The following is a 25,798-nucleotide window of genomic DNA, read 5'->3' as shown; positions in this document are numbered from 1 at the left end:
GGCCTGGCTCCCTCCAAAAAAGCCAGCCACTCCTAACCCTTGCTGCTACCTGACAATAACGGAAACACTCAAACCTTGTAGGACTGTGATCAGCGGTAAGAAACAGGAAGACAAAAACAGTTGAGAAGACATTCTTTACATGAGGCTGAACTTTCAAGTGCCAAGTAATAGTAAGCACTTAGAACTAAGGCATTCTTAAAAAGAGACAAAACCACCCCAAACTGTTACATTGTGAAAAATAAGGACATGGAAAATAAAGCTTAATTTTACAAAGTTTCACTGAATTGGCTTCATGTGACTCCATTTGGAATTTGCCATTTTTCTCTTTTTTCCTTTCTGCTATAGGTCACATGCATTCACTAGAGGGAGGAAGAAAGAGAGAGGGAAAGGAGCAAGCACTCCACAACCCCCCTGCCCCCCCCCAAAAACAAACAGGACGGCCACAATGTGATCCTTTTCCCTCCATCTCTCCCTTCTTCTGGGATTTTTGGAACACAAGCACAAATGCCCAATGCATCTCTCAAGCTACCAGGTCTGGGACTCAAACAGCAAGGCCATGCATGTGGGATCTGGCTGCCTTAACCACTAGGCCATGGAGTCAGCCCTCTGGTTATATGTTGATACTGCTGTTTAACACACTACTTCATGCTGCTCTGTGGAGAGCACACAGTCATGCCCATCACTGTGCACGCTCCCATCTGGAATTGTCTGCCAATAATGCACAATGCCAAGCTCTGGTTAATTTACCTGGAGGTTCTGCACCTGGCTGCTCAAGGCCGCCAATGATAACACCGCAGGCTTGCTGTGTTCCATGCAGTACCAAAATCGGATTGTCATCATGTTTACTTCTTCATAGAGTCTATCATAGATCTTCCACTCTTGTAAAACTGACTGCATGGAGGTTTTAAGCTGATTGACCTACACAAAAAGTGAAAGCATATAGGTTTAAAAAGTCATTGCAAAGACATGCTCTTTCATCGTGTTTTATTTGCTTTTTGTTGTCTTGTTTTCCTTTAAAGAAATCTAACTTGTATCCAATTTGGGCATTTCGGTTTCAGAGTATTGGAGGATCTGCAGTGCTTAACTGAAGGTGAGACAGGAAGGTTAATGAATAACAACAACAACAACAACAAATCAGAGAAGGCTACTTAGACTGGGATATGGAAAAGAGCCCTAAGAGCAGAAGGATGAGCACCAAGAGAGGTCAGCTTAGGGAGCCTGCTCAGGGGAGGATTCCACGAGCACAAAGGCTTGTTACACTCTATTAGCTTTCTGATCTTGGCAAATGATTGGGCCTTACAGTTGGTCTTTTCATCTGTGAAACAGAGACAATAAATGAAAACATACACAAAACCAGTGTCTGTGAAAACGCTCTGAAAACTCTAAGACATGACAAATGTTTATTTTTGGACTCAATTCAATTCCATTTATCTGTATGTCTATCCTTACGATACCTCTATGTGCATGTTTTTGATGTGATTATCTTTTTCACTAAAGATTTACTTATTTAATTATTATTATTTAATTTGATCCGAGACAGACAAAAAGACAGAGACAGAAAGGGAAAATGAGAAAGCAAGCTGCCAGGTCTGGAACTTGAACCATGGTTTGGCCATGTAGGAGTCCAGTGCCTTAACCACCATACCACCTGCCAGGCCTTTTATATGATTATCTTATTTAATTCTCCCTCTATATTGTTATTATATTTTAGTTTTCTGTATTGCAATGATCTGCTCACGTGTGTTTCTTCCACCAGCCTGCAGGCTCTTTATTTATTTCATTGTTTATTTTTGTACCCTAGGCAGTGAGCATTGTGGTTTGCACAAGGTACTTTAACAAATGACTGAATAACCTCACTCCTATTTTCCTGCCAGAGTCCTGAGAGAGGAATGGGGCTGAGGGCTACTTAGGGATTTCATTCATTTCATAAGCTATTCCCAATTTTCTCTTGGAACAAAAGGGTGACAGTAGATTTTAATAGAGGACAAATAACCCACAATAAAGATTCTCTAGAGAACATGGACATGTCTGTAGCTGGTCAGAATTTAGTTCTCTCCCTCCATTGTGGGAAAATGTCAAGGTTTCCATGTCCACAGATGCCTATTCTGGTTTTTGGCCCTCTGCTCCTGGAAAAGGTCAACAGTCTGCATGCCTCTGAGAAGACGACCACATGTCTTGCACACCGTCTTCCTTTACCTCTCTTCTTTACCACCGTGCTGTTTGGTAAGTTGAAAGTTCCTAGCGTACAAAGGCTCCATGACACAGGATCGTTCCTTCCCTAAGGCATCTCCCTGTAGATGGGGAACCTGTGCTTCTTTATCGCAGTTTCTGTACATCTGGTCATAAAACAATGCCCAGGCTGGAGACAGTTATGTCTGCATGAGTACATGAGACAAAACAAAGATAACCAAGTGGGTTTCCACCTGGTCAACAATGTTGGAATTACTGACTTTGCTTCTTATGATTCAGCATACAGAAGGGGATCAGAAACACTTTTTTCTACTTCGCTTTGATATTTTTCTCCACAACTTTGCAATTTTTGGAATAAATGGAGTCTCCATGATTAAAGGACAAATAAGAAATAAAAATATGTGAAGGGAAATAACACACATCAAATGAGTTCTAGTACCTGATGGGTGACACTGCTTTGCTTCTGAAGTAACCCATCAATTCCAGATACTGTGTCTTCTAACACTGGCATCGCCCCACTCTCCAATGTCAGGGAACTTTGTCTCAACTCATCCAGTGCTTTGGATTTCATTGCAAGTTGATTCTCTATATCCTGGAAGGACGAGAAGAAAGGTTTCCAATGCACAATATGATAAAACAATCAATAAGGTGTCAGAGACAGGACTCCACTCTTTTCAAGTAAAAATGCCAGTAGAACATATAATTAAGTGGCATTCCACTAACTGTATTAATCAGGATACACTCTTCATTCAGTTATGTATTACTCAGCTATGGATTTCAGGAATGTCTAGCCAACAAGTCCCTATGTTCATGGTAGAGCAGAAAGAATCCAGGCGAGCTGGTCCCCATTCCACAGTTGCCGATCAAGTCTGAGTCATTGAGCCCGAGTCTCCACTGTCTCATGTGGAAAACGGTGATGACACCCAATCCCGTGCCCTGCATAGCTCAGAAACTAAATTGAAACCAGAAGCACAAAGGCACTTTGAAGCCTTAAAACATCATGTAAGTGACAAATAAACTGATTATTTGTGGTTCAGTCAGTACTAGCTTTAATATCTTTCTGTACCTCTTAGCCTATTAAGGCACTCCAATCTAGTCTACTCATTTTTTTAAATTAATTTTATTTATTATTATTACTTTTTAAAATTTGCTATAGGTCACTCACCAGAGAGAGAGAGAGAGAGAGAAGGGAACTGAGAAAGCAAGCTGCTAGATCCAGGACTTGATCATTGAATTGTAATCAGCGACGTGGGAGTCTAGCACCTTAACCACCACGTCACCTGCTGGCCCACTCTCTATGGATATGTTTTTAAGACACCTACAGGACCCCTCTACTAAAAAAAAAGAACATGGAGCTGGCAGAGGGAGATGGAGATGAACGAAGGCAGCAATGATGCTGCTACTTTCCGTAGAGGATGGCCGGCCAGAGCTGCTTAGTTGCCCTTCTCAGGACTGCAGTTCAACTCCAACTGGGAAAATGTTTACACTTCTTTATCTTTACTATTATCAAAGAATTACAAGAGGCATCAGAAAATATAAAAGGTCTTTGGCATTCCAAGGCATTCACTTTGAATTCCTTTCAAATCTCCACGTGTTCACACTTGGGATGCATGTGAGCACACTTTTAACATTCAACTTTGATCCAGATAAGTGTGCTCTGAATGCATGCTCTCAAGATAGACAAAACTCTGCTCAAGCTTTACTTCTCTCCTGAAGACTTTTTTCCACAAGGAATTTTAAAATTTATTCCTTCATAAGAATCACTGAATGGTCCATAAACAAAGGGGAACACGAATGCCTCGTAAGCAGGCGCTTGCTGAGCAGGTGATGGGTCTGCCCCCGGGGGGAAGATGAGCCGCACCCTCACCCCACCTGCCTGGCACTAGGCTCACAGCAAAACTGCCCAGTTACCACATCCACAGCCTCCAGGTCACTCTTGAAGTGCTGCAATCACAACTGTCAGGGGCTTCTTAGACTAAAAGGTGGAAAGAGGAGGAAGAAAATCTGTCCCAGAAGAAACTGGTAACTAACTGGGAGCAAAGCTGCTTGGTCTCTGGATGGTGCCAACAGAACTTCCCACTGGTAACTGATTGGGAGCAAAGTTGTTCGGCCTCTGCGTGGTGCCAACAGAACTTCCCACTGGTAACTGGGAACAAAGCTGATGTGACCTCTGTAACCTTCTGACCTTAGAGCTGTGTGAACATGGAACATATTGATGGAAAACCACTCACTGGTAACGGTATGTCCCTAAGTGCGCTATTGCGATTTACTACTAGCATGTGGAGTACTATTTAATTTTTTGTGTGTGTGGTGGTGGTTTTTTACGAGCAAGAGAGTCAGGGAAATAGTACCCGCAACAGGGTCTTAGTGCCACGATCCATCCCCAGCCGGGCAGCCCTGGATCATGGGCACCCATGACCAGAGTACTCAGGGAGGTCTCTGGATGTGAACAAGGACTTTCCCATGAGTCAGCCTCGCAGAGTTACCGCTGTGCTGCCGTCCAGCCCTCTGAGGTATCATTTCTATGAGCTGGTTGCAAAAGCACCTGGCAAACCAAATGGCTTCTCTGAAACAGCCTGTGATAGTGAGACTCATTCGGCTGCTACTTCCGTTTAGCTCTAGCACTCTCACTAGCACCCTGACAACTTGGTTAGCATGTTTCTTTATCATCAATTTGAAGCTAACTTTTTTCTTTGCCAAGTTATAGGTTAAAATACTTTTACAATGTTGTATCACTCCTTTGAATTTGTAAGTCATCTTTAGCGGCTCAACTAGAGATGTCTAAAAACACTTATTTACCAGTAAAGCAAATCAGATAATGTAAGGAAAACTAATGGAAAGAATTAAAAGAAGTCTTCAAAAAGTTCACAGAGAGGGTCAGCAGGTGGCATGGTGGTTGAGGCACTAGACTCCCACATGGCCAACTGCGGTTCCAGTCCCAGACCTGGAAGCTTGCTTTCTTACTTTCCCTTTCTGTCTCTCTGGTCAAATTAAAAAATAACAACGACAAATAAAATAAATAAATAAATAATTTTTAAAAAAATTCGTGGAGAGCTGGTTCTGTAACACAGTGGTTAAATGTTATGCATTAGACCTAGTTCTACATTGCCAACTGCATTCTGAGTCCCAGCCCCTGTGGCTTGAAAAGCATGCCAGGTGTATACGTGTGAATGCTGAAAAGACTGAAGGGATGGATAAATGGAGGAAAAAGGATTGTGACGTGACCACCCATGCACCCATGCAAGTGGACATGCCCTCTAGTGAGGAAAAAAAAAGCCCTGCGAAAAATGTGTACTATGAAAAAACTTTGGATTTCAAAAACTTTTTGCACCAAAATAAACTTGTATTTCAATTCTTCCAGAAACTTTTTGGTGTTTCCTCATACTTAGCATTGCTATAATCTGACCTTGCTCCACTAAGACTTAACAGTATCTTTCAAGTTTCCCAACTCCCACCTCAATGCAAATGAATTCATCTTTAAATCTCAATCTGCTTCAATAAAATAGGAAGGAATACAAAAAACTTTTGTTACAATGGAGATTCACTAGAATTTGCAACTCCTACTTTCTCTCATCTATGAGAATCAGTGTTAAGTATCTTTTTTAAAAATATATTTTTATTTCAATTTCTTTTATCATTTAATCACACATGTTACTTAGCTTGCAAAGTGAATATTCCATGTATATATTTCTCACCAGTCCAGTTGAGAATACTATACACTTATCCATATCTTTAAAATACCTGAATTCCTCTGAAATTATCTTAGATATTTCTATAAACAAGTGATTACTTTTACTATAGAAGCATCAGACTTGAGAAATAGATAACCTCATCTCAAACCTTCCCACGCTAGGTACATACAAATTTCCTTTGATAAATTATAACATGAAAAGTTTGGCTTCTTTCTAGTCATCTAGAACTTTCAGAAGGTCATCTAGAATTCTTCAAATCCTAACTGCCTTAATTTTTAATAAACTTCCATCTTTAGGTTTTCTAGAGTAAAGCCACTTTAGAAAGCCTACCTGAACTGAAAGAGTCTACCCTGGGATAAGTCATTAACCTATTCATTTATGATTCTATTTCCTATAATCAAGGAAATAAATCAAGTGAAAGCAAAGAAAGAATACTGTTTGTAGGGGGACAGTAGGTGGCATGGTGGTTAAAGCATTGGACTCCCACATGACTGACAGTGGTTCGAGTCTCAGACCTGGTTGCTTGCTTTCTCAATTTCTTTCTCTCTCTGGTCAAATTAAAAAATAATAAATAAAATAAAAAATTATTTAAAAAATACTCTGTGTATAGAAGTGCTAGCAGATCCTTTTAGTTTTCTTAACAGATGTGCGTGAGCAACTACCAAGTCAGCAGGAGCACTTCGGTGGCAGGGACTGGCTTACGAGGCATGCTGGCAAGCCACCTGAGAAGCCCACAGCCTCGCAGCAGACATGTGGACAGACAGGTCAGCACAGTCTGACACATGAGGCAACACCGGGTGCTCGAGAGTCCATTCTATTACTTTACTCCCATCTCTGCCTTGCTCATGGCTTTTTGCAAAGATGTGCCCAAGAAAGCAAGATTTAAAAAAAAAAATGAAAAGAGGAACAAACAACTAATGGAAAGCATGGAACACTTAGGAGGTACACGTTCAGTGGTGTGAGGTGAGCGAGGAGGTTACGGTGCAATGGCCGAGTTCAGACAATGACGGGGCTTGTGTGTGGTTCTGAAGGGGGGGGCGGCCAGAATTCTCGAATCGGCAGCATGTCTAATGGCATGGAGGCAAGAACTGCTGATAGTTCCAGGCGATTTTCAGGTAGGGACTGACAAGAGATGATGCTGGGAGGCACGTGTAAATTACTTTAAAACACTTGAGCAGACACAGTGCACAGCCATGTCTAGGTTAAACTGCAACCAGGCACAACAACCGGATAGGGACAGTCCTGGGTGGTTGCTTAGCACTTGAGTCAGAAGCCGAAAGTTGAGGAGGGGTCACCACAGTGCTTGTGAGCTCCTCACCTCAATCGATACCGGTCATTTTGATAATGAGCATAATGCATGTTAGAAGTGGCTTTCTATCAATAAAATTAATGGCTTATTAAATAGGATGATGAATATTAAAAACGGGTTCTCACTAGTAAAAACAGCATGTATTGGGGCTGGCAGGTGGCATGGTGGTTAAAGGTGTTGGATTCTCACACGGCTGACCACAGTTCAAGCACTGGACCTGGCGGCTCGCTTTCTTCCTTTCCCTGTCTTTCTCTCTCTGTCCAGTCAAATTAAAAAAAAAAAAAGAGTTTAATTAATTTATTAATTAATTATTTTCTTAAACAAACATGTATCCCAGATAGGCGATTTGGTTACACTACTATGGGCACGACTTCCACTCTTCCCTGAACAAGATACAAGAATTGAGCATCACCTGCTGCTTTATCCTGGGCAACAACCCCTAGGCTGTCCCTATGTGGTTTCTGTATCCAGCCTAAACTCCAAGGACTCTGGCTGCCTAATGTTGGCCATACAGGCAGATAAGGAACTCTTGCTCATGGAGTACTGATATGTCTGCCTGGAGGGGTCTGACAGTTCCTGATGACAGTGCTCTGAATTTAGCCAGTTTTGACTAGGGTGGTTTGACTTGAGAGTAAGGAGTCACCAAAGACAGAGACAAGGATGAAAACAGCTCCTGGGCTTTTGGAAAGGACGGTCTGCGAGAGGCTACGTCCCACTGGGCCGTGGAATGGAGGCTTCTGGTCAGGACGGATGTTGAACCCAGGTTACTATAAAAAGGCCACAGTGGAGATGGATAGTAAGAACTTGGGGAGAAGATATGACCATTCAGAAAGACCTTTTATGGTGGTGTTGCTTGTCTGTTTGTGTCCAGCACTATTCTCAGTAGAACTGAGGTCTGAGCTGGCTTTCCAGCCGTGACAGACAAAGGCAATGCTTTCACTTAGGTGCAGAAGCAGCAGTGAGCCATCTGCAGGGACAGCGACAGCTGCATGCTCTGAATAGGGAGTGTCTCAATCAGGACAGGGCTGGAGGAGAATCAGTCTACACTTGGGAAAGGGGGTCTCAAGGACCAAGCAACCCAGCAAAGCACGGCTAGACATTCAGAGGGCTTGAGAAACACCACCAAGCTCAACTGTGATTAAGACAGTGCCTCCAAGGGACAAATGGTCCTTCTAAAACAATACACGGTAGGTAGAAGAAAGTTATTTGCTTCTGACACAGCACAGAATGCAATAGTGAAAATAAAGGAAACTTCAGAATAATTTTGTAAACATTGGGCAAAGTAATAGAAGCACACAGAAAAGAAAGCATCTGAATCACAACTCCTGTTGGTTGTTTTTTTCCCCAAGGAGTAACACTCAAACCTCATAAGAACAACAATACTCATAAAAATGCCTTCTTATAAAATTATTCACAATAGTAAAGTCACAGTATCAACCTAAGTACCCAACAACTGAGGAGCAGATTGGGAAAATACGGTACATATACACAATGGGATTCTACTCAGCTCTAAAGGATGAAAAATCCTGACATTTGCATAAAGTGGATGAACCTAGATGATATGATGCTAAATAAGACAGACTATGAAAGACAAATACTCTATGTCTTTGTTTAACATAAGCCAGATGTCCACACGCTATGGTAGAAGCTGAAGGGCTCGCAAGCATGGAATAGAGGCAACAATGATAGGTATCAGAAGGGGAAGAGGCCATGGCACCTGAGCAAAGTACAAAATATAGACGGTACATATTTCAGAAGCAAAAGAAGCTAGTGGAGCCATTATCAAACGTGCACAACATAACATAATCTTCAACACCAAACATGAACATGTGTATGTCCTTTATTTGGCTAGTATATACTTAGGTATGTTCTGAAAAACCACATGGTACTGGGCCAGCTGGCAGCGTGGTGGTTAAGGCATGGCTGACTGCGTGGCTTGAGTCTTGGATCCTGCAGTTTGAGCCATGCACTGGGCACTGGGCACATGTGCATGAGTACCCAGACTCCTGAGAGAATGGAGGAGAGGGGACTGCAGTGTGGTCATCTTCTTGATGAGAACATTCTCACTTTCCCTTTCTCTCTCCAGCAAGGAGAGATGTCCACCAGCAAAAAAAAAAAAAAAAAAAAAACCAAAACCAAAAAAACAAAAACATACTGTACCTCACAAAGATATACATTGAATATTCATAAACCAGAAATCATAATTTGAAAATTAAAGCAATGAACATAATTATTACAGCTCTAAAAAAGTTTCATTTATCATAAAAGATGGCATTTTGTAAGTGTAAAACCCACAGGTAATTATCAGTTTATGCAAGAAAGTAATAGAAATCCAAGGGGAGTTGGAAGAAGACTAATACCAAATGTGAGAGCAACTGTCCTCCCTCGGAAAAGAGTGTGATTATTTCCCCCCAAGGCCGAGGTGACAGGGACACATGCTCACCTGACAGTCTAGGAGCAGCTTCTGGATGGAGACCCCACTTTCAGGCTTTTGTAGAGTTTTCAGTCTCTCTTCTTGTGCCTCCATCCAGTTGCTCAAAGTCTGGATTTTGTTTTCATTCTCTGCGATACTTTCCAAAAGTTGTTCTAAATGTTGTATCTATAAGTGATGAGTAAAAACATCCTGAAACACTTCTCTTATTTTAAGATATATGCTTTGAAATGAAAATGCCACAATATGTTATTTTTAAAAAGACAATTCTATTTCTTCTCAAATTTCTAATACTTCACAAGTGCCAGGCATGATTTTTAAGCCACCAAGTCCAGGACCTAAGCACTCAAACCTCTTAAGAACAAGATAAAAATATCTTCTTCTAGTATTATTCACAATACTGACATCACAAAATCAACCTAAGTACCCAACAACTAATGAACAGATTGGGAAACTATGGTACTTATACACAACGGAATACTACGGATAGAGGATACACAGGAGTCCAGTGCTTCGACCACTATGCCACCTGCTGCCCACTACTACTAATTTTAAAAAGGCTGCCCAATATTTCATCAGTTGGGGACAGTATAATGTTATTAATTATGCCCTTATAGTTGGAGATTAAGGCATTCTATGTTTTGCCAGTATAAATAATGTTGAATTGAATACTTTGTGTATAGTCCTTTTCTCTTCCTTTTCTCTACCTCAAATAAATGTGTAAGGGGTAGATGCCAGCAGGTGGCATGGTGATTACGGCACTGCATCCCACATGGTTGATGTCACAGTTTGAGTACAAACACTGGGTGCATATACATGCATGCCCAAAGTCTCAAGAAGAGAAAGGAGGAGAAGGGGCTGTTCTTGGCCATTCCACCAGGGGGTGATTCCTCATGTTCCTTATCTCTGTTTCTCTCCAGAGAGTGTACGCACCCTATGGCAAAAATCTAAATAAAGAAAGAATGAAAAGAAAAAGAAATAAGATGATCATTATGGGTCTTTAAATTTTCTGAATGCTTTCCAAGAGAGAACTTAAGTCATTACTAGGAACATATAAATGTGAGAGTTTTGAGCTTTATCCTTATCTTATTAAATATTTCTAACTTAAACTTAACAAGTTTGTAATGCTACATAATGTTGGTTTTTAATGTCTGGTAAGTGCAGTTAGTATCTTTACGTGTTTATTTGCCAACTATAACTTCCTATTTTGTGAACTATCTGCTCATGTTTCTTGCCCATTTGTGTACTTGAATCTTATAGAAGTCCATCAACATGCATTCTCTGCACTGTAAAGGGATCCACTAATTACCAATATTATATATTTTCATTAATTATTTTAGTATTAGATTACATATTAAAGATTTTTCAGAAATGCTTTCTTAATTCTTTTTAAAGCTCCATTTTTAAAGCTTAATTCTTTTTAAAGACTGAAAAAGCTACCAAAATGCCATATGCATTTTTTCTTCCTTTCATAATCTTTTCAAAGCTGAAATAGCTTTGCCCTTTTTGAACATCTACTTTCACAGAAAATACAAAAACCTCTGACCATTTAAGTAGCCTGACACAATACTTGACATCTTCTTAAATAAAAGTTCTTCTCTTCACTTGCCTAACTCACTTTTCCACTAAGAAGTCTCAGTAGAAAGAGAAAAACCATTTTCATACTCTCTTATATGTACCGATGGAGAATGCTAGGATTTATAAAAGGGCTATAATTGAGATGATTATTAGGCTTAACTATAAATCAACTATCTGAACATCTTTTCAAATTTTTTGGAAAGTGGTATTTTACGAGGCCAGCCAAACACCCACTGTGACCCAGGAGCTCACCTTCCTATTCAGTGTTCCGTGCACTCGGTGCCACTGGCGGTTCATCTCCCCCAAGTGCTCTGCAAACTCCGTTCTTTCGTACCGCTTGCTTTCTACATCACCGGTGCTTAACTGAAGCAACGACTGGTTAACAAAGTCAACTACCCACTGTTTGTAGTCCATTTCCATTCGAAATTCCTAAAACAAACAAGCAAAGCCCAACACTCAAGAGCCTGGACAGGAGTTGGTGAGATGAACTGGATTTCTCCCTTCACGCACTTGGAGGGGGCACTGAGCTCCTACCCACTACTCAAGGGACACCAGTGGGAGTCAGAGCCCACCCTCCCCAGCCCTCAGCCCTCATGAAGGGTCTCCTTTGAGTGGAGATTCTTTTAAAGAATCTTAGATTCCTAGGAACAGAGAGACTCACTGCTTTCCAAAGACTGATAAAGCAAAAGGAGCAGCATGAATAGTGGCTTCTACCACCTGAACTGGTATCAGGACGAGGGGAGTCTTGTGAGCAGCAGAACACAACAACGAAGAGTTCTTTATTTTTTTTTAAAGATTTATTTATTTTTAATTATATTTACTATCATTATTCTTAAATTTTGGCCAGAGAGAGACAGACAGAGAGAAAGGGAGAGTGAGAAAGCAAGCTGCCAGGTCCAGGACTTGAACCATGGTCAGCCATGTGGGAGTCCAGCACCTCAACCACACCACCTGCCAGCCCCAGCAATAAAGAGTTCTTGTGAGCAGTTACTTGAGAACCATGTGGGAATTCTGGGCCATCCCGAAGGCTCATGGAACCAACCAGATGGAAAATAGGTACTTGCAGAATAGCTCACCTTCCTATTCAGTGTTCCGTGCACTCGGTGCCACTGGCGGTTCATCTCCCCCAAGTGCTCTGCAAACTCCGTTCTTTCGTACCGCTTGCTTTCTACATCACCGGTGCTTAACTGAAGCAACGACTGGTTAACAAAGTCAACTACCCACTGTTTGTAGTCCATTTCCATTCGAAATTCCTAAAACAAACAAGCAAAGCCCAACACTCAAGAGCCTGGACAGGAGTTGGTGAGATGAACTGGATTTCTCCCTTCACGCACTTGGAGGGGGCACTGAGCTCCTACCCACTACTCAAGGGACACCAGTGGGAGTCAGAGCCCACCCTCCCCAGCCCTCAGCCCTCATGAAGGGTCTCCTTTGAGTGGAGATTCTTTTAAAGAATCTTAGATTCCTAGGAACAGAGAGACTCACTGCTTTCCAAAGACTGATAAAGCAAAAGGAGCAGCATGAATAGTGGCTTCTACCACCTGAACTGGTATCAGGACGAGGGGAGTCTTGTGAGCAGCAGAACACAACAACGAAGAGTTCTTTATTTTTTTTTAAAGATTTATTTATTTTTAATTATATTTACTATCATTATTCTTAAATTTTGGCCAGAGAGAGACAGACAGAGAGAAAGGGAGAGTGAGAAAGCAAGCTGCCAGGTCCAGGACTTGAACCATGGTCAGCCATGTGGGAGTCCAGCACCTCAACCACACCACCTGCCAGCCCCAGCAATAAAGAGTTCTTGTGAGCAGTTACTTGAGAACCATGTGGGAATTCTGGGCCATCCCGAAGGCTCATGGAACCAACCAGATGGAAAATAGGTACTTGCAGAATACCCAGCATACCTTTAAGGAACTTTGCCAATTTGGGCAGCTCCTCTGTTCTGTTGGGGACAGGCTTTGCCTCACAGGACAGTTTGGGTGACTAAGTTCTACAGCAATCCTAAAATCACCCAGGGACAATCATGTTTCTGTCAAGCCTATTACTTGTTGAGTTTTATCCTGCCATCTTTTAGCAACCCCTTTAGAGATGTCTGGGGAAAACACATGGTATATGGTAGATTAGTAGAGCCTGTGAGAATATATTGTAGACATGTGGCTCATTTAAAGATTCTACAACTCACCAAAGTTAGCATGTGGCATATAAAAACAAAATCATCTGCTAATCATGCTTGGTGGCTAACCAATCATTTGCTGTCTACCAGAGGCTAGTTCCACCAGCCTGCAAGACCTTTGGAAGCCTTGGACCAGGCTTGGCATTTGTCTGTCTTCCCAGTGGCCAGCACAAATGCTCATGTGTGGCTGGTTAAGTGCTAATGAAATCTACTCAAAATTGAACATCACGGGGAAGGCCATATTCACGTCTGTTTGTAGAAAGACACCAATTCTTTCTCTAACTCAGAAAACATTAACACCTACTAGATGCCAGGTATTGCTTCGAGTAGGCTGTCTAATGGAGCTGAACGAAACCGCTTGCTCTCAAGAAGCTCCGTCAAGATAGGAAGAAGGGCAAGTAAACAATAATTACAACGCGGTGTGAAAGGAACTACTCATAGCATCATGGAGACATCTAATCCAAGAAAGTAGTCTAACTGGACCAGGAGAGTCAGGGATTGACTTCCAAATGAGGGGACACTTGAGTTGACTCTCAAGGGATTTATAGAGCTCAAAGGGGCTGTGTGGTATTTTAGGCTGAAGGTGTGACATGTACATAAACATGAGGAGTAAAGTACCAGGATCAGGTGAGGGATCAGAAAGTGTTGGTCCAGGTCAGCCTTCGAGTCTAGTGGTTAAGAGAAATGAATCCCACATGCTGACTGTGGTTCAAATCCCAACTCTGATGGCTTGAAAAACACATCAGGCACGTGTATGTGTGTGCAGGCACGTGCATGCCCCAACCCCAAAAGAATGGGGAAACAGGCGAGAAGGGATTGCAATAACTACACCCTAGTGGGGATGCTTTCTCCTTTTCTGTCAAGCACTCATGGCCTCTGGCTGCCTTTTTTGGACTTTCCTTCCTCAAACTTCTTCTCCCATCATAAAGATGAGCCAAAAACACATTGGGTATCTGGTAATTTACAGAACAGGGATGATAGTAACTTAAACAAAAAAAAAAAAAAAAAAAAAAGGAAAGAAAGAAAGAAAAAGAAAATCACTGTCTAGACTAAGACAAGGGTTTATGTGGGGGGCAAGAAAAGGAGTTAAAGAGAAAAACTTAGATTATCCTGCAGAGATGGGAGCTACCAAAAGAATGTAAGTGGAATAAGTATACTTACCGCCCTAGAATTATCCACCATTCCCAACCCCGGAATTAGTTTTTCTAAATTAAATACTACAAGTCTCTTTGTTCAGCTTTTCCCTCCAACTGATGTGCCTACTTAATGAAAAGACTTTTGCTCCTTTTGGATAATTACCTTGTACTTCTGAAGAAGATTTTTAACTTGGGCTGCAGAACTTGGGGCCTGCACAGAGTCTCCATCAGCAGTCTGATGTTCCACATTGTTCATCCAGCTAATCATTTCCGTGATTGCTTTACGAGATGGTAATTTCTCCATCTGAAGCTGCAAGGACAAAATGATTTCCATTTAATTACCTGCAGTTAACAAAATGAATCAGGGCATCACTAAAGATGATATCTGGTTTGATAAAAGGTCTTGCTACATAATTATGCAGGTTATGCACAAAAACAAACCCAGCATTCAAACTCAGAATAAGCGACCCCCAAACAATGACAATGACCTTCACATAAACTAACACTGTAGCTCAGTAAACTGAGAAATAAAGTAATTAAGCCTGATTTCTCTCTTAAGAAAGATCCCACTGAGGAGAGTCCAGTAATTAAGACCTATATTCAGTGGTGCCAGAGAAAAATAGGTAGTGTCAATGAAAATTATTGAGTCAGAGAAATAATTTTAAAAGAGTTGGGAGCTAACAAGTGGATGCTAATTCAAACACTGGGTCTTTAAATACTTACCTGGTGAAGTTTTTCTTGAATATCTGGAAGCTGAGTTATGAGCAACGTCCATTTTTGCTCAAACTGTGCTAATGAAGCTCTCAGCGTGGCGGTGTCTGCTTCTTTCAGGTGAAGGAGTTGGTTCCCAGTACTTATAACTGCAGTCTTCAAGGAGGACTTTTCATCAACTTCCTTTGAAAACTCCTAAAGGAGAGTTTTAAAATGTATAAGCTTTTAACATTTAAACATGGCATAGAGTAATTGAGAGTTGAAAAACTGCTCAGAGTCCAAAATGAAATATAGGAAATCAAAGCGATCTTGGAAAAGTTCATGGGAAATGCATGTTGCAAAAAATCAGGCACAAATTTCAAAATTGTTTTTTCACCAAAATAAACGTATACTTTAATTTCTTCTCTTTCTCTCTCTCCTCCCTTCCTGCTTCTCTCTCTCTCTCTCTCTCTCTCTCTCTCTCTGTTGCAAAAGGGCACATGCACTTGCCAGAGAGAAATCGGGAGAATGCGCTCCCTAATGGGGCACAGGCATGTAGCAATCCGTTCTCTTTTCTGGGATTTGGGGGTGTACACACATGTGCCAGGTAGGTTTTTTAAACTCTCAGAGCTGAAATTTAAATTGCAGTTGGCCATGTGGGATCTGACTCGCTTAACTACCAATCTGTGGGGTTGGCCCTAATTCCACTTTTCCATGAACTCTGAAGTCCCTCATATTTGAATATGCCTGTGTACACACACACGCACTTCTCCTTCCACACATCAGATATACAGTGGCAAACAGAAGGAATTCTTGCCCTGCAAAAAGCTTCTAGCCTAGTGGATTAATATTTTAAAAAATAGATAAGTAATTTATTTCACTGGTAAGTATTATAGGAAATTAAAGAATATGACAGAGTTCATATAAAATGACCAATTTGCAACAAATTTTAATTAAAATATTTAAGATCTTTGCTATATATTTAAGGATTCTCTCAAGTATGTTTTAAGATTTTCACATTTAATACCAAAGTAAGTTGCCATGGCCACAAAATATGGAAATTTGAAAAAAGAGAAAAGATCAGGAAAAAAGACTAGAGTTTTGTGAGTACAATTTATACTACATAAATAATACCTTTTTAAAAAATTCTAAAAACAATAAAGGCTTTTCAGTAGATATATCAATTCTGTATGTAACAATTAAAACCATGCATTTGTTAACTTTAAATATTTATGAATTAATAATCCTATAAGGTTGTCCTAGGAGGGTTTTTTGGGGGGATGGGGTGGGGTGGGTTTCTGCACTTGTGAAACATATCCTATTTCAAAACAAGTTATAAATCTATATTTATTTTATCAAGTCAATTAAAAATATACTTTATCATTATAAATACATAAGAGAATTATATGAACAAATTGTTTTACGTTAGAACATAGCTACTCTTAGTCCGAGTCTTGCCCCATATCCACAAATGAATACACAGACTATCACATCATCCCTGATACTCTTCCCTTGACAGTTATTTCTGACCATTAATTATCTGAGCATATTCTATTGTAACTTACAAAAAATGTGTTTATGTTGCTTCTGATTGTGTCCAGGTCCTGAGACACGTTGAGAGACTGTTCTTTCCAGTAATTCAGAGTTTGCTGAGAAGACTCCAACCACTTGGTTAACTCATCTGAATCTCTGTTAAAACTAACAGGAGCAAAGCAAGAGAGAATGGAAATCAGAAATGAACTCTGATGACGCTATGCATCGCTGGCACAGTTCCTCATTTTACAGTTTATTTTCCTGTGTTGATCAGCCCTGTCATTCAGAAAATCATAATGTTTACAAAAAATCATACCACTTTTCCCCTTTAATTTGTCATAGGACATATGCACCTGCTGGAGAAGAGAGAGGAGAGAGAAACTGAAAAAGCACCCCCCAAGGGAGGGTAGTCACACCATGATCTCTCCTCTATTGTCCCCTCAAGATTCTGAGTACACATGTACATACCCCCAGAATCTTTCAAGCCATCAGGTCCAGGACTGGAACAGCATAGTTTTGTGAAACATATCCTATTTCAAAACAAGTTATAAATCTATATTTATTTTATCAAGTCAATTAAAAATATACTTTATCATTATAAATACATAAGAGAATTATATGAACAAATTGTTTTACGTTAGAACATAGCTACTCTTAGTCCGAGTCTTGCCCCATATCCACAAATGAATACACAGACTATCACATCATCCCTGATACTCTTCCCTTGACAGTTATTTCTGACCATTAATTATCTGAGCATATTCTATTGTAACTTACAAAAAATGTGTTTATGTTGCTTCTGATTGTGTCCAGGTCCTGAGACACGTTGAGAGACTGTTCTTTCCAGTAATTCAGAGTTTGCTGAGAAGACTCCAACCACTTGGTTAACTCATCTGAATCTCTGTTAAAACTAACAGGAGCAAAGCAAGAGAGAATGGAAATCAGAAATGAACTCTGATGACGCTATGCATCGCTGGCACAGTTCCTCATTTTACAGTTTATTTTCCTGTGTTGATCAGCCCTGTCATTCAGAAAATCATAATGTTTACAAAAAATCATACCACTTTTCCCCTTTAATTTGTCATAGGACATATGCACCTGCTGGAGAAGAGAGAGGAGAGAGAAACTGAAAAAGCACCCCCCAAGGGAGGGTAGTCACACCATGATCTCTCCTCTATTGTCCCCTCAAGATTCTGAGTACACATGTACATACCCCCAGAATCTTTCAAGCCATCAGGTCCAGGACTGGAACAGCATAGTTGGCCATGTGGGATCCAGTCGCCCCAACCACCTGCTGCCTCAGAATCATACACACGCACACATACACACACGTTGGTTGCTACAGTGTATGTACCTGCTAGAGACAGACAGGGGGCTGCGGGAAGTGAGAAATCACTACGGGGGGGCATCGCTACACCACAAATCCTTCTTCTCTCAGAATTCTGGGCATGCATGCACACATGCCTGGCCTGTTTTCAAGCCATGGATCAGGGACTCGAACTGTGCGGTCAACTCTGTGGAATCCAGCCACTTAACTACCATGCTGGCCCAATCATTTCATTTTTATGCCATGTTCCAAATCTGATGCTCAGGCATTTTTGAGGCCACTCTCCTTTATGACTAGTCAAGAACAAACAGGCATTTAAAAGTCTAAATAGTTTTTTTAAATTTCTTATTACAACACAAAAGTATGATCATAGGTAAAGACAGAGATGATTTTTATTAATCAAATGTTCATTATAAATACATTTATAGTCAAATCACAACAGTACTTATTTAAATTATATAACTGCAGACTGCCATTGGCTGGATGCCAACATTTTTATCTGTTTTGATGAAACTATCCAAACAGGGACCAGTAGTTGGCTTAATGGCTATGCCACTGGACTCCCATGTAGTCGACCATGGTTCGAGTCCTGAACCTGGTGGCTTAAACTCACGCCAGATGCATGTGAGTGCATGTCCAAGATCCCGAGAGGAGAATGAAGGAGAAAGGATTGCATTGTGGCCATCCCCCCTGGGGGGTGACTTCTCGCTTTCTGTCTCTGTCTTTCTGGTGAGCACACACACCCTATAGCAACAACCTTTCCAAAAAAGAAAGAAAGGAAAGAAAGAAAGAAACAAAGAAAGAAAGAAGAGAAGAAAAGAGAAGAAAAGAGGAAAAAGAAAAGAAATATCTAAAGAAAATGCTGACTTCCTTATAACTTTTCAACTTCTTAAGGCTAAGACAACCCTTTGAAAGGTAGGGATGAAAATGAGACTTAAGTAAGTTCTGTGTTCTATACCTTCTTCAAGTGGTTCAAGATTATACTAACGGGGGCTGGTAGGTGACGTGGCAGTTAAGGGTGCTGGACTCCCACATGACTGCAGTTTGAGTCCTGGACCTGGCAACTTGCTTTCTCACTTTCTGTCTCTCTCTCTCTCTCTCGCTCTGTTCTTCTCTGGTAAAATTTTTAAAAATAATAAAGTTAAAAAAAAAAGATTATACTAAGAAAAAAGTTCTCTGAGGAACTCAAAAGATGTTTTCCAAACTACTCTATTAGCTACAAATTATTTTTCTTAAATTTTAAAACATTTGGAAGAGGGCAGGAAAGAGCAACATCATGGTTTAAAGGTAACATGAATTATTTTATAACCTAAGTCCTAATTTCCATAGAAACGTGCAAACACTCCCAGCAAACTCAATACCTAGTGTCCCGTGTTCAATGAACCAGCGTCAGAGACTCTAGATCCCATTTAGTCCAGAAAAGGAACTTAATTGCTTTAGACTCTCAAAGACAAACAGTTCAACGAGGGGGACTGCATGGCAGCTTTGGTTGGCTACAGAAGCCCCCGGAAGCCTTTCTCCAGGACTGTGTGAAGTTAGAAGCCGGCCAACCCCCGAGAGCATGCACCTGAGCAGATACTTGAGCAGCGTGTGCAGCCTGTGCAGCTCATGGTCGATCTTCTTGTTCAGGGACAACCACTGCTCTTCCAGCTTGGCGATCTGGCTCTCCAGTTCAGGGCAGCTCACAGACGCCGTCAGCTGTTTGCCTTCGTTCAGAGTTTGGTAGAGCCGGGCATGCTTCCCATCAATGTTGCTTTTTATTTGCTAATAAAAGTAAAGTCACAGAATAAGTTATTTAAAAAATCAAATCTGTCAACTTATTCACAAGTATTTCATCTAAAAACCTATCGAAGGGCCCGGCAGCTGGCGCGATGGTTAAAGGCAGTGCATTTCCACATGGTTGAACATGGTTCGAGTCCCAGAACTGACGGTTTGCTTTCTTACTCTCCTCCCTTCCCCCTGGTCAAAATTAAAATAAATAAATTTAATGAAAAAAAACCTATCAGAGGTGACTGAAGAAACATGAGCCCTTTTTTCCCTTTAGAATTATTTATTTATTTAATTCCATTTGTTATTATTATTATTTTTAATTTGACCAGGCAGAAACAGAGAGAGAGAGAGAGAAAAAAAAAAAAAAAAAGGAAAAGGGAAAATTTTTTAAAAAAAAAAAAAAGGGAAAGCGAGAAAGTAAGCCACCAGGTCCGGGACTTGAATCACAGTCGGTCATGTGGGAATCCAGTACCTTTAACCACCGTGCCACCTACTGGCCCCAAAACATGAACACTTTCTCAACCCTCAAGACTAGAGTCTGGACAAGCATGGTTAATAGTGTATTGATCACCTTCCTTAAGGCATTTTTTCTTTCTTTTTTTTTTTCTTTCTTTTCACTCCTCCATTCCTCTCTTCTTTCCTTTCTTTTTTAATGAAAAAAAAAAAAAACACAACAGAAGGAAGAGAGTGTGGAAGGGAGGGAGAGAGAAGGCATGTGAGTGTCCACACATTCAAGAGAGGATAGGTGGGAAGGAATTTTCGACAAGGCCTCTCTACTAGCTAATGCCTCCATCTAAAAATAAAATAAAAACAAGCTGGCAGCCTATAGGCCACATTCAGCTTGTAAACTGAGTTCATGTAACCTAAGGATTATTTTAAGAATCAGGAAGTTTTAGCTAGAAATCACAAATTTCCTGTGTTTATGGGAAAACTGGAAGATCTAACAATTGTGGGTCTACACTACCATGCGGCAAAGCAAACAAACGGAGCAGTAATGGCTCTTTCAGAAAAGCCTACTCCCTTCAGCTCTCCTCCCATCTCCTTCCCACACCCGAAAACACACCAGCCAGCAGCCCTTACTTCCATTCCCCTGCCTGGTCCGGGAAGCATTTCAGGTTACCACTTAGATACGAAGGGAATAAATAAATCATTTATCAGTCCATTAGATGCAAAAACTAGGATTTCTAAAGTCTTCTGAATGTAAGATTCAATACAGAAAAAGAGAGAGAACTTTAGAAGAATAAGTTAGAAGAGACAGCACATCATTAATCTAACGTCATGACATAAAATTCTTCAAAATTCCCTGAAGAGAAGTCTGTCTAGAGGCAATTATCTTCCACAGTTGGGTTCACCTATACCATTCTCCTGACAGCTGTTTAAAATAACCTATCACAGAATTTCTGCCATTTTCCAACTAACCTATGCCTTATAAAAATGACCAGAATACTCCATTTACAATGTCTTTCCTACCATTCCCATTTGTAATCCTTGAGCCCACCTGCTAGAATAAAATGTCCAAGATGAGTTTTAAATAAAAGTTCCAGAACTGGGCATGGGTGACACATGCCTGAAATTCCTGGAAGGCTGAGCAAGGAGGGCTGCAAGTTCTGGCCAGTCCAGGCAACATAGCAAGACCCTGTCTCGAAAACGAACAAAGAAAGAAACAAGTTCTAGGCACTGCTGCCTAATGCGAGGGCCACGTGGGGGACTGGGTTCAGTTTCTGGACTAGGCCTGGCATGGTGGTGGGCACCTGTAATCCTAGAAACTGGGTGGTGGGGGCAGAGAATCACACTACAGACTGTGAAAAGTAACGGTTCTCTCTCTGTCCCTCTCCCTCCTCATGCAACCTCTTTCTCTTATTTTAAAAAAAATCTATTAATTTTTTTTAACCTTTACCTGCTAGACATGCCATCTTTGCAACTCTAAGAAGTTTTGATTTCTACATTTTTTTTTACACAGATTGTACGTTTGTCACTGGATCTAGGAGGTGCTTTGCCTGCATCTGAACCTGGGTTTGAGTTCAGAGGCCACACAACTGACCCCATTCCATGGCTCACAGGCATCCACTGGTCATGATGGCAACAACCAACAGACACACACCAACTTCATGACTCTGAAGACAGAATGGCCTAAATACATGAGGTAAGCTTTATGAGATGTGTCTTCTTTTAGTCTGGCACTTTATTTAAAAGTACTAGAACAATTATTTCTTTTTTAATGTCAAATTTAAGAGAATTACACACATTTTAAGGAACACAGTCACTTTTAGGGGAAATAATCATTAGTATTAGGTTAGTTAATACTAGATTATTTCTTTTTTTAAAAAGAATTATTTATTTTATTCCATTTGTTATTATTATTATTTTTAATTTGACCAGAGACAGAGAAAGAAAGGGAAAGTAAGAAAGCAAGCCACCAGGTCCAGGACTCGAATCATGGTCAGCTATGTGGGAATCCAGCACCTTTAACCACCATGCCACCTGCTGGCTCCAATACTAGACAATTTCTTTCTTTCCTTTTTTTTTTTTTTTTTTGGAGAGGTTTTCCCTATAGTGCGCATGCACTCGCCAGATAGAGAGAGACATAGAGACAGAAAGCGAGAAATCACCCCCCAGGGGGGGATGGTCACGCCGCAATCCCTTCTCCTCCATTCTCCTCTCGGGATCTTGGGCACGCACGCACACGCGCCTGGCGTGAGTTTTAAGCCACCAGGTCTGGGACGTGAACCGTGGTTGACTATGTGGGAGTCCAGCGACATAGCCATTATGCTAACTGCTGGTTCCCTAGACAATTTCTTAATATAATGAGTTCAAAATACATTTTTTTTTAAGTTTGTTACAGGATACACGTGCTCGCCAGGGTGGTGGGGATTGAGAAAGGATGCCTGGGGGAAATGGTCACCTAGCAATCCCTTCTCCTCCACTCTCCTCTCTGGATTTTTAGGCACACATATGTGCCCAGCATGATTTTACAAGTTCTGGGTCTGGGACTCAAACCACATAGCCATGTGGGATCCAGCTGCCTTCACTGTGCTGACAGCTGGCCCTAAAATACTATTTTCAGCAGCACCCTTTCAGCTGTTGAGATGCTACCTTCTATTTTTCTGGACTAAAAGAATTAAACGACTCCTTTGCTCTCACTCAGCTCCAGAGGACCCCATTTTACCTTAGACTCAATATATTAGCATGTCATGAAAATCATGATGTATTTTTCTATGTTTTTCCATGCAAAAATGTCATGACTTTCCCCATGACCCAATAAAACAATGGTAACAAGACCAATTAGAGCTTTCCAGGCTTCTAAAGAGTCTAAATACGGTGTTCTAAAAATCTAAATACAGCCCTCTAACAAACGTTCCTCAGAGGGGCTAAAATGCCTCCAAGGAAAGCAGGGCCCTGCCAAGGGTTTTTTGCCTCATTTTTTTATTCAGGCAATAAACCAGCTTTTGAAGTTTAAGGTTGACCTTGGATAATTACTATTGGCTGCCCAACGCAGTTTCTGACTATGTGTATTTTAAAGTTAAAAATAAGCAGGTTAAGTTTCTGAGGAGAAGATTTAAAACTTGTTTTTTACATTCTTAGTCATGTTCTCAATGCCACTTGAAAATCATTTTAAGGTTTTATCTTTTCTGCGGCATCAAAATTGGAGATGCCAAGACTCTGACAGCAACGTTACCAAGAATTACACTTGGAAAACTTAAGTCTCCAGTCTTTTTATAATGTGGGTGGTAGGCAACAGATCACTGTCTAGAGACGAGTTTCATCAGGGCTTTATTGTGGTAATAAAATTCTATGTTCTGATTCATGTTTAGTGTGGCAATGAGCATCTGCTTAGAGGCCCATGGCTTATCAAGTTAGTTCCATTCTCCAGTTTCTCTCCATGCTAGGAGCTCGTGGACATCCACCTCCTGACAGGCAGGACTAACGTGGGTAATGCATTCTATAGACAGAGAAGCCGAGACTTGGAGACTGGAAAGCAACGAAAATGTGTGACAGAAGCAGAACTCAGACTAAGGCCTCCAACCTCAAGCCCAACACGTGGTCATGCTGAGGAACTCCGTCAAATCTGCAGTCTCTCGGAATGCACCTAATGAGCTGTGTGATGAACAATGCCGCGTTTTGATGAAAATCATTCACCCTCTAAACCAAACGCCGTAGCCAAAACATACACGACATGAGAAACCAAGACCATGTCTTTGACAGTGTAAATGGAAACAAAATACCTGGTAAAACGAAATCCTTTCCACTAATCTTTCCTCGGTCTCTTCCACCAAACTCACAGAGGGCAATGTAGATAAGAGAGTTTCCAGATCCTTTTCAAGAGATGCATAGTTTTCATCAAATTCTTCCCATTTCTGGAGAATCAAACACACAGAATCAGTGGGAGCCTCTTTCTAGATTGGTTCCACACAATGAAAACAAAAATGAGGGCTGGGTCTCCCTCTACAACCTCTTCACATGAACATAATCAGAGGCTGGCTGACGTTGGAGTGTTCTTGGGGGTGCTGTCTCTGCTTGCCTGTCTCTCTCTTGCTCGTGGAAAAAGTAAACTTGTAAAAAAGAATGGTGAGACCATTCTCCAGCTGTTTTTGAGAGATGTAACCCACCCCTAATAAGAGCTCAACTTCTAATGGAAAATAATTCCATTGGCTTTGAAGTTAAGTTTGAAAACACCCAATTGGTGGGGCCAGCAGGTGGTATGGTGGTTAAGATGGTGGATCCCCACAAGGCCAACTGCTATTCAAATCCTACACCCAGTGGCTTAAAAATCAGACTGCTCACCGGGCATATGCACATGCATATCCAAATCCTGAGAGGATAATGGAGAAGGGACTGTGGCATGGCCATGCTCCCAGGGGGTGATTTCTCACTGTCTGTCTGTCTCTGTCTTTCTAGTGAGTGCACTCTCTATAGCAAAAATCTCTCTTTAAAAAAAAAAAAAATCACACTGGGCACGTTTGCATGCGTGCCTAAGATCCCAAGAGAATAATGGAGGACAAGGAACTGTGAGGTGGCCATCGCCCCAGGGGGTAATTTCTCACTTTCCCTCTGTCTCTCTCCAGCAAGCACAAAGAAGCTTTTCCTGATGGTGACCAAAAAAAAAATTGTTCATTCAGGAAGTAACAGTTAGAACTAGACATAAGTTCTACATTCTTCATTATTATGTTTCAGTTTAACTACAGCTTAATGATAACTAGATACTTGTCAATACTTGGAGGTTGTGGTGGAAAAGCAGGAATTCCCAGTTTAAGTATCAAGTTTCTATAACCCAAATACCTGCAACAAATTCTGCAGCTTCATGCCATGCTGAAGGGACTTTTCTTCCAGTAATTTAACTTCTTTTACTTGCTCTGCCCAGAATGCCTCTCTCTTTTGCAATAAAGAAGGAAACATTTTGGTGGAGTAAGTTTGAATCAATAACATATCAGCAACAAGCTTCTGGAAAAAAACCTGTAAGGTGGAAAAGATTTTTAATTTTCATTTTTAAACATCTTAAAAACCAAATTACTTCCATTTTTATCCATGTATTTTTATTTTTGAATCCAAAAGTCTAAGACATCCATATAAAGCCAAATGTACCAGAAAACACAAAGATAAGGGAAGTGAATCCCTTACTCTTTGAAGACTCAAGAAACGTGAAAAAATTATAAAGAAATATTATACTCAATATTTTCCACAAAACAACTCATTTAAAGTGGCAAACGTTATTGTTTCAATTTCTGGACTGACTTTCTCAATCAGTTATTTTGAGTCTTATTACACAAAGGTAGATGTCACAGTGGCTGATTAATTTCAGGAGAGTAAGGTGAAAGGAGAGATGTGGACACCCAAGCAGCCCACATAATCCACAGCCAGGGCTCCTACACCGTGGCTTTTCTACTCAATAAAACGGCTTTTAAAAATGAAAAGAAAGGGGGACCAGCAGTTGGTATAATGGCTATGTCGCTGGACTCCCACGTAGTCGACTG

General features: G+C 40.9%; 1 protein-coding gene across 3 annotated transcripts in view; it reads right to left on the bottom strand.

Annotated features, from left to right (window-relative positions):
• The window catches only part of SYNE2 (spectrin repeat containing nuclear envelope protein 2), a 339,863-nt gene that overhangs the window by 75,082 nt on the left and 238,983 nt on the right, over positions 1-25,798 (bottom strand). For 2 of the 3 annotated variants that reach the window (XM_006142395.1, XM_027768169.1), the window contains exons 1-4: positions 11,453-11,625; positions 9,635-9,790; positions 2,630-2,782; positions 748-918 (exon numbers count right to left, since the gene is read on the bottom strand). In XM_006142395.1, the coding sequence (XP_006142457.1) occupies positions 748-918; positions 2,630-2,782; positions 9,635-9,790; positions 11,453-11,620 (648 nt within the window). In that variant the 5' untranslated portion in view covers positions 11,621-11,625. Of the gene's footprint in view, positions 1-747; positions 919-2,629; positions 2,783-9,634; positions 9,791-11,452; positions 11,626-12,276; positions 12,454-14,672; positions 14,820-15,232; positions 15,416-17,509; positions 17,643-19,626; positions 19,824-24,052; positions 24,185-25,106; positions 25,281-25,798 lie in introns of those variants that run through there. The other variant, XM_006142397.3, reaches the window with a different exon arrangement.

This window comes from Tupaia chinensis, unplaced genomic scaffold (genome assembly GCF_000334495.1).
Source record: "Tupaia chinensis unplaced genomic scaffold, TupChi_1.0 Scaffold000075_1, whole genome shotgun sequence".
Classification (NCBI taxonomy): Eukaryota; Metazoa; Chordata; class Mammalia; order Scandentia; family Tupaiidae; genus Tupaia; species Tupaia belangeri.
Note: the sequence above shows the minus strand (reverse complement) of the source record. Positions and strands in the feature narration are given on the sequence as shown.